At 35.2% G+C, this 10,194-nt stretch overlaps 1 protein-coding gene across 1 annotated transcript; it reads left to right on the top strand.

The window, feature by feature from the left end:
• Positions 1-4,380: 4,380 nt before the first annotated feature.
• On the top strand, positions 4,381-9,606 carry LOC130807794 (uncharacterized). Its single transcript, XM_057673133.1, has 3 exons — positions 4,381-4,843; positions 4,970-5,099; positions 9,375-9,606. Exons 1-3 carry the CDS (start codon positions 4,508-4,510, stop codon positions 9,599-9,601), a joined length of 693 nt encoding a protein of 230 aa, XP_057529116.1. The 5' UTR covers positions 4,381-4,507; the 3' UTR covers positions 9,602-9,606.
• The last annotated feature ends 588 nt before the right edge of the window (positions 9,607-10,194 follow it).

Genomic DNA, 10,194 nt, shown 5'->3' with positions numbered 1-10,194 from the left:
GTCCATAAATGGGAAAAATACTAAACATAACAATTTGTCCTAAAAACAGAATTGCTCTGTTTTGTGTATTACGAAGGCCATAACTCAGCGTATACAACTCCAATTCAAGTGATTCTTGAGCCTAAATTCAAGTACTTCAAAAGACCTACAAGTTTTATTTGAGTAGTTTAAGCTAATTTTGCCCCTAACTAAGTCAAATATGGTAAAACATTAAGGATCTTATTTTTCAACTAATATTCTAAAAACAGAACACTTGCTACTCAACGAAGTGAAGCTACATCATGTTCTTAGGCTCATTAGGAACCCTAAATGAACTTATTTGAATCTGATTTTTGGATATGTTTTAGGCCTATATGTAATATTTCCAAAACATCAAGAATTACGAAATTTGAGTTAGCATATTAGTCTCTAAGTCTAATTTATTAACAATAGGTAAAACCGACTTTTCAGATTGCACACTTCTACAAATCCAATTAAAAAGACCACTTATAAAATTACCCAGATTATGAAATTTGGACTCAATTATATTAACATAAGTAGAAGTTTTGTGTCCAAATTTGAGATTAATCAAAGTAGTGTAACAAGTCCTTTAAGCTTAATTAATTTAGGGTAAGAACATGTTACCTTAACAGAAAACATTGAAAACAGGACGTTAATATAAAAATAATTATAAATACTTAAAAAAATACCCATATCACGAATTTAACATGTAATATCAAAAATTTCATTAGGAGTAATATATAAAAAAAACGAAGCTAAAATAATTTCTTAAGTATCCTAAATAGTTTCAACATAATTTCACCCATTTTTAAGGCATGAGACTTGGATTAAATCATTTGTACATGCTGTATATGAAAAATATACTAACTTAGAATGGGTGCTAGTTACCTTAATTCGTGGGTTAAAATCACCAAAAGGTTGAAGAAACCCCTCGCCAAACACACGTCCTGCCAGGCGTGTGCTGTTGCCTTCTTGATTGCGTTTTTTGGTGATCTTTTGTGCAAGATTTGAAGGGATTTCTTGCTTGAGTATGTAGAGGTAAGCTTTCAGGATAGTGGGCAGCCTTTAGCTCTCTTAATTAAGAAGGATGAGAACTAATTTAAGGGGATGATAAGGATGGTGCCGCCAGCTCAAAAGAAGAAGCAAGGAGGTGGCTTTGGTTAGGCTTGAAGTTCTCCCTTATGTTTATGCCACATACCCTAGCTTAGGTGTATTGGTGTCATGTATTGACATGCTTGCTAGTATGGAAGGCTAATTAGAACATAAAAAGGTCGTTTTGTAGGCTTAAAATACTAGACATGAAGAATTAGAAATTAAAGGGTCATAGTTGTGTACATTGTTGTACATTGAGGTGCTTGCTTACCTTAGCTAACTTGAAAAAAAAGTGTAATTATGCCTACTTTGGATAATTTTGGACATGAGTGGGGTTAAGAAAGCTCGTTTTAGGAATCGAATTAAATTTACTGGGGGAAAAATTTCCTTGTAAACTAAATCGTTTCTAAGCTTCTTGTTCTAATTAAAATTAGAACGTTAATGCCTCAATTTCCAATGTTATTAACCTTAATTATATGGTACTAGTTTCTTGGGAGTTACATTATGAATGAAATTATGTTGAATATTTGGTAGCATTTTCCCTATTAGATTTTGATTGTTTGTTTGATTTAGATTAAATGCATACATGATTCCAAGATAAACGTAGAAATTATAGTCCAATGCATGATTAAAGGCGGATTGATTCATCGCCAAAAACTCCGAGCAATCAACTTCAATTCATAATAAACATATGATATACATGATAAACATATGTACATATACATATATATTACAAAATATATACAAATGTCAAAATGTTACAGATGTTCAATGTACACAAATGTTCAATATATTACAAACTACATACTAATGCTCATCTTCCTCTTGTACTCTCTCTAGTTGTGATGATTTACTGCGCCTTTTTACAATAGTAAGAGGCAGTCATATGGCACTCGAGGAGGGGAGGTGATTGCACTGGGATGATTTCACACCTTGCAATGATCCCAAACCCTGTGAGGACCCCTCACCATCCTTGGGGAACGTCAAGTCGAACTCCTCCAAATGAACGTCGGCATGAGGAGAGATGACCTCTACATGTCGCTAGTGGTCTCCAGCTCAACCACTTTTGGAATGAGGTGCTGGAATTGGGTCCCTAGGAGTATACTTTATGCAATCTCCCATACAGACACCTCCTGGCTGGAGCTAATCATAGCTGCAACGCCTTGTGCCTGCAATCATTTGGAAGTTTAATAAATTAATATTATGGATGTAAGTTCTATGTTAAATAAATCAATATGAAAGAATACTTACAAACTGTGTCATCGTCGCTGCGGCGGGAGCGTATTGAGCAGTTGCGATGATACCTCATGGTGTCATCCATCGACGAGTGATGGAGAGGAACCACCACATGTAATCAGCAAAAGTAGGTGCGCCTCGAGCATCAATTGACGCACCTTGTGCGAGTAGCTCTAACCGTTGATCCCATCGAACAATGTGACGCCCATTGATCTCGTTCAAGTTCTTCGGTTCTTGACCCTTACGCGAGGTGAGATAGAGCTCAACTATTGTGTTACCAGGCGGGACGCTCTTTACCATCCCATATTGGCATAGTACGCGCTTGGGAAGATGCACTTCGACTATATGGAAGCATGTCAATGATACAGAGGCTCTCCACGTACTCGGCATGAACAACATTTAATACTTAAGAAAATAAAGTACTTGAGAAACTAATGAACATAACTTGAACAACTTTTAATACTTTAAGAAAAAAAATTTAAGTATTAGAATAAAGCAAAAGTACCTTAATCAATTGAGGATGAGGTTGTGGAGTAATAAATTGTAATTGAGTAACCTACATTTCAATGACCATAACTTAAAAGCTGAAACCCTAAAATAAACCCTAATAAACAAAACATTCAATTAAAATAAAGTATTTTTTTTACATTAGGGCGTGTTTGGATTGAAGGAAATGAAGGGAAAGAAAATGGAGGAATTTGGTGGAAGGAAGAATTCCTTATTTGGATAGCAAAATGAGAGGGAAGGAATTTAGAGGGGAGGGAATTGAAAGGATCTGATGGATACTTTTTGTTAATATTCCAATTATTTCAAAGTTGAAAAGATTTAAATGGATAAATCCCATTTCCCTTCCTTTCTCTTCCATTCCCTCCTATACAAATAAGAGCTGTTTTCTTTACATTTTGCTTCCTTTCCTTTTCCCTCCTTTCCTTCCCCTTTCCAACCTTTTTATTCTCTCCAAATTTATTATCCAAACATAGTATTAGAGAAACCCAAATAGCTTCTAGATAACTTTAATAGTGCTAAGAGGTAAGGAGGAAAGGTGATTTGAGAGAAAGTTCTAGAGTTAAGGGAGATAATAGCTATGAAAATGTCAATTAGGGTTTTTGAAAATTAAGGGAAATGAAGAATGAAGAAGCTGCTGGGACAATATAGCCCGTGTCTAGGGATGGTCATGGGGCGAGTTTGGAGCGAGTCTGGCCAGACCCGGACCCGGACCCTTTTATTTTTTGTAGATCCAGACCCGGATTCGGACCTAAGGGTCCAAAATTTTCAGAGCCAAACCCAGACCCGCCGGATCTAACGGGTCTAGGGTCCTTAATGGGTCTTAAACAAAGTCTCTTAGATTGTCAAAATTGAACCTTTTTCGAGTCTTTTTGTATTTTTGTAAGAAACTTATTATCGTATTACAAACACTTGTTCAAGTCCATGAAATTCAAATACAAAATAATTACTAAAAAGTAAAAAAAAATAATTAATTGTTTAAGGTCCAAGTCCGAGTCTGAGTCTGAGGGGCGAGTTTAGGGTCTGGATCTCGAGGTCGGGTCTGGGTCCGGGTCCGGGTTTGCACCTTAAGACCCGGACCCGGACCCGTCACATATTTTCTTGATTCAGATCCGACCCGGATCCGATGGGTCTCAAAAAATAAGACCCAGACCCTTAAAAGAGGGGCGGGTCTGGGGCGAGTCCAACGGGGTCCTGGACCCATGACCATCCTTACCCGTGTCTGTTCATTGTTACTAACAGCAAACAATGACTTTGATCAAAAAAGGTCAAAGTATTTGTTCGCTGTTAGTAACAGCGAAAAACTATGTTGACTTTTTTTTATCAAAGTCATTGTTCGTTGGTACTAACAGCGAATAAATACTTGACTATTTTTGACCTGTTGCTATTGTTCGTTGTTAGTAACAGCGAGCTTACCGAAACCTCAGATACGAAAAAAACAAGCTATTTTGGAAAATAAGTTAAATCATTGCTTATTTTTCAAATTTTTTATATTAAATTGCTTATTTAGTTTAAATTTTCACAATTACAGCCTAATACAAGCCCAAGGAAACTAATCCAGCAAAATGAAACCTGTCCAACTCATCACCAAATTGAGATTCTTAGAAAACCCTGGATAAACCCTAAATTTATCTCAACAGGTAATAGATACCCAAATTCAAGCGAGATACCTAAAATGCAGCAACAATGGGGGCGCACCGCCTTGACCCGGTTGAAATGGTTACTGGGTGATTACAGAAGTTACCATACAATACAAGCGATACCAAGAGAAATTTCAGGGCCCCGAATTTCAGCCAGGGACAGAGCTCAGGGTCGGATTCCCGCCGTCGTCTTCTCCCCTTCTCCCGAAGATTCCAAAAAACAGCTTCTTACCGCTGAAAGAAAGCAGATTCGGTCCATTCTCAAGTCGGTTGATCCTACCTTCTTTTGTTCCACCATCTTCAAGCTGCAAATTCGGGCCGGGTCCGGTTCTTCTATCCTTCTTCATTCAGGAAATGTCCTCCCCACAAAGGTAATGTCATATTATGCAAACCTGTTTTAAATCTTTTAATAATGCTACTTTGGATTTAGTAGAATTAGACGTATCTTGTTGTATTGAGGTTAGTTTTATTTACTAAATCTTATGTTTTTTAAGCAGTTGCATAGAGATGAGGAAACAGGAGAAGTGTTAAATATGTCATTTTTGTGGGCTGAAAATGGATCAGAGTTTGAGGTTAATGTGCCTCTTGTTTTCAAGGGCCTAGATTCATGTCCCGGCCTTAAAAAAGGTTAGTTTTATTATTTGGTGAAGTTTTTTTTGGGTTTGACGTTCTTAAAATATGTTGAACTAGAGAAATTTAGAATTGAAATGAATGGGAAAGGCAAATTTTGTTGGAATCCAACTGATCTATCAAAACTGAATTGCACATTTGTACTGAATTGTAATTGTATATGAGTAGCTATGTAGCAGTAGTACTCACTTATTAGTGTACAATACACATTACCGTTCATCCATTTTCGAACATATGAACTCTCTGCAATCTAGCTGTATAGTGTGTCCTCGTGTCTTGAGGTGAATGTTTTTGTTACTATATATAACTCTGTGTAGCCTAGCTGTATATGTTGGCCTTCATTGGGAATGAAGGTGTGGAGAGCTTTACAACTGCAATTCTCTCGGATGTAAGACATTAGATGGAAGGAGTTTTCTTTATTCTATCTTAGTCACTCTGCGTTGTAGCTTGGGAATGATAATGTTGCATACTTGTATACTTTTATGGAGATGTGCTAATCTTATCACTAATAGATGAATTTTCAAAATTGAATTTCATTTCGTGTGTCCTAAATGTGATAGACTTTGATATAGAATCATGTTAATTAAGATGATTCTATAGGTACAAGACAAATCTTTGGCTTTTGGCATAGGAGGTTCTCGTTTTATGGAGTGTGAGGGAAAGATATAATTTTTGGTTGTTTAAAGTTAGGGAATGAGTTTAGGGAGGTTTCATGAATTGGGGGATTAAGGAAAATGGATGAATGGAATATTTTGGGCTTTAAGGAAATTTTTGGTTGATGGATGATTTTAGACTGTGGGATTTTGTGGGCAATTTCTTATGTTGTTTGATGGACGGAAATTTATAGAATTTGAATGAAAGTGATGTTTAGGAAATGGTTTTTAAGAGAGTATTTTAAGAGAGTATGGGTTTGTGAGATTATTTGAAAGAAATTGAAGATAACTAATGGATGATAAGAGATATAGCTTAAGGATAATGTAGAATTTTTTGATAGAACTTGAACTTAGTCCTCTAAAATTGGCATAAGGCTTTTATGGGTGAAAGCTTTTTGAACGTCGGTAAAGAAAGAAAATGGAAGAGTTTGTTTTGTGAGGGATAGTACAAGAAGTCTTAAATTTGATTTTGATACAGATCCACCACATAATTAAAACTAGGTTTCTAAGAATACAAATAAGATTTTCTGATGATCTAATTCAGGACAATCAACTCTTAGTCCTAAAAAAGTGAATTGAGCTTTCTAAAGAAATTTTTACCCATCAAACTTTTACTCTCATCGCCTATATAAAGCGTGATTTTTTAAAAAGTGATGAAAATTAAGAGAATACCAATTATCTAATATGATTTAGGAAAAATTATCCTGAATAATTCAACCTTTCACTAATTTACCTACAATAATCCCAACTTCTGATTAACCATGAATAATCTCAATTATTTGATTACTTACCCAAGAATGTTGTTGCTCAAATAGTAACCTATTTTTGTAGGTTAACTTATAAAAAAAATTAAATGATATAATATAAAATTAGAAAAATGTTTATAATTAAAAGGAAAAAAACAGAAAACAAAAGCCCTTTCTCCCATACTGCCACCCTACACCGACCACCCATTGCCACTCCACCTTGGTCAGTCCCCCTCTCCGGTGAGTCTCCATCTTACAAGTAGTCCAATTCATTCAAGTTCATCTCTACCAAAGTACTCACCATGATATTTCAATTTCATCTCTACCAAATTGAATGAATGGTATTTCAATTTCACCTACCACACACCAGTCGTCGCACCCCAACAACCCAGATTTGAAACCCACCTTGTCAGCCGCCACCACCAACCTTGTGAACCACCTCTCTAACCAACTACACAAGCCAAAAACCATGAGCCTGACCCTAAGAGTTTTACCTTACCTCACTGAATCACACAAGTAACCAAAAGTATAGCTAAAGATGGTTCCACTATTTCATGTGATCATGATTTTTACTTATTAGTGGTTGAGCTTCAAAATTACATTTCACATGGTAACTACTATTCATCAAGTGGATTTCCCTAATGTTTTCTTGGGTTGCTAAATTTTGTTGCTCCAAAAGTAAAGCTAAATTTTGTTGAGCTGAGGTTGATAGCTGTGGTGAAGAAGTGGTCGGAAATGATGGTGTTTGGGTGGGGAGGTGTGATTGGGTTCTATTAACAATTTCTTTAATTTCCATTTATTTTGTTTTAATAAATTTCAATTTTTTAAGGCTATATAACCTGTGTAACAGGTTTTAGGTTGCCATAGATCACTCTGGGTAAACATGTCTTAAAGTTGAGATTATTCATGGTTAATCAAAAGCTAGGATTTATTGTAGGAAAATCAATAAAAAATTGGATTATTCGGGGTAATTTTTCGTGTGATTTATTATCATATTAGATGCTTTTATATTATACAATTAGAAACATAACAATTATTTTGGAATTTCTTCAAAAGGAAAAGATAACATAATAAATGGGGTGGAAGGAATAGTTTTCATTGAGTTATGTGCCTACCTTGTACAAAACAACAATTGTAAGGGTTTAAATGAGCCAAGGATAAGGAACTAACTAACTGACTAGACTACTTAAAAGAAAAGATGAAAATGCTCTCTTTTGACTAATTCTATCGGTGGAGGGTTTGTTGGGACGCCTTATACATTCTCCTCAAGTCTTGGTCCACTATGACTTTTGTTCAAACTTGCTCCATTTAGATAGAACCTAAGCCTTGACTTTAGCCATTTGTGGGTAAAACTCAAACTTGAACTTGTCTTACATTATGATAATGTTAAGTGTCCAAGAGTTCAATTCGACAACGCTTGTAATTATTGGACATAGGAACAATGTTATAATTTCGGACACATACATGGACATGACAATGAACATATTCAAGAATTAGTTGAAATGATATTTATTTGGGTAGAATATGTTCAACAAAAATGATGTAAAACTTATTTGATCATATTATATTTTTAGTTACTAGTCACCTTGATATTTAAATATGGAAAAGAATAGAACATCTTTATTGAGATTAAATGATCGAACGTAGAAAGAAACTGATGTAAATTCCGTATATAATGATATGGTTCCGAAAGAGGAAACATGAAAACAGGGAACAAACATGACCCTTAGCTCAAGGTGCAAGAACTTTCTTATGGATAGACAACTTGATTTCATAAAGGCTCAACTGGAAATTTTAAAAATTAATATATACCCTGTTTTTCTCTCAGGATCCTTAATTTTACTCTTATTGCTTCAAGCCTGAGTTTGTCCTCTAAATTCTACCGTGCTATAACCTCAATCGCGTTATCATAGTACATGTCGCTAGGCAGTATCTAGTCGTCAGAAAAGTGAAGTGAATTGGAAATATGGATTAGTTAAGCTTATAAATTTTTAACCTTTTAACTAAAGACTAAAATATTCTGCCAAGCGCTAGTAAGTTAAAATTCCAACTAAACAAATTTAGTTCACATCGGGTGTACAGTTTAGGGGTTTTTAGCTGATAAGAGCATAACCTAATATAGTTTCACATACAAAATATCATATCTCCTTTGTCAGGTGTCTTTCCAATAAGTCTCAAGTGTTATCCCTGTGCCTCCGTCTGGCGGTGCCTTACTTATTGATCTGCATCTGCTTGATTCTGAGAAGAATGAAAAATTGCCAACCTTACCATTTGATTTGTATATATCTAACGAGTACCGTCTTGTGGGAACTTTGTGTACCTGAACCCTTCCCTATACATTGTTCTTAAGTCAAGATCAACTTGCTTCCACTTATCTATTTTCATACATGTTTATTCGAATGTGGTTCGGCCACTGATAAAGGAGCTCTTCCCATGTGTCATCACTCATTATGCACAAACAAAATAGCTTTGAATTGACCATTTACAGAACATCTTTCATATAAATCGGGAAAGAGAATAGTGTCAATATGTTTTTTTATGTAAGTGGAAGTATGGCATATTAAGGAAGTAACAAATCTGTCATGATTTATGCAAAGTATCGGACTCTTATATTGTGAAGGACAAGAATCACAAGATTATCCACCATTCATCAGAATTGCAAGTTTTTGAGCTATTGGATATACGGCATCTTCTGTTGGATTCTAGGCTCACCTCACTATATTTACGTTTTCAATTGTCAAATGTGTTTGATTGGAACTTTTAGTTTCAAGCAGCATTATCAACTGAACCAGATTCCTTTTTTATTTTAATTCTTTGCTACTTTTCTTCTAGTCTGCTTTGTATTTAACATGAATACTTTTTGTGCAAAGCAGGGGGACAGTTAAACACAATAAGGAAGAGCCTAAAATACCTTTGCTCATCACAAAGTATCCCTCAAAAGATAGAGGTGGACATAAGCAATTTGCACATTGGGGACAAGATCTTCATGAAGGATATCAAGGTTGATTCATCCATCAAGCTTTTGAGCAAGAACGATACAAAGCCCATTTGCCAAATTGTGGATTCTAATGTTGAAACTTGTACATCACTGGAAACTTGATCATTGTAAGTGAAAGACTTCCATACCTATTTTTTTAAGAGCTGTCATTCAATGATGAAAGTTTCTTTATTTGAACTATAATAAAAGAATAATGTGTGATATAGGCTATATGACTGCTTCAACCATAGCTACGCTTATTTCCGTTGTAACCCCTCCTCGAAAAAGAAAAAGAAAAAGAAATTGAAGAGAGAAGAGGGAGGTGGTGTTCATCATTGTCGCAGTATAGCTATCATGTAAAATGCATCCTTTGTATGCTCAATTATGTCATCACTCGTTAGTTAAAAAAAGATTGTCGCTCTTTCGTAGTCCAACTAAAATTTGCACGTAGTCTCTTTGTATTTGTAGGCTATGTTATAATAGTTGTAGTTATAAATGGGATGTATTTGATCCATAGAAAGAGATACCATTGGTAGAACACGGATTTGACGAGAACTTTTTTTTTTAAAAAAAAAAAAAGCGAGTGGATAAGGTTTTACATGTCTAACTCCTAATCTCCCCACAGTGAAGTCATTAAATAACATCAGAGTAATGAAATGTTCCTTTGTAATCTATGATTAAATGATGCTGTGATGAAATTCTTTTATGTGCGTTTT

The sequence above is a fragment of the Amaranthus tricolor genome, chromosome 3 (genome assembly GCF_026212465.1).
Source record: "Amaranthus tricolor cultivar Red isolate AtriRed21 chromosome 3, ASM2621246v1, whole genome shotgun sequence".
In the NCBI taxonomy this organism is placed as follows: Eukaryota; Viridiplantae; Streptophyta; class Magnoliopsida; order Caryophyllales; family Amaranthaceae; genus Amaranthus; species Amaranthus tricolor.
This window is presented reverse-complemented; position numbering and strand designations above follow the sequence as displayed.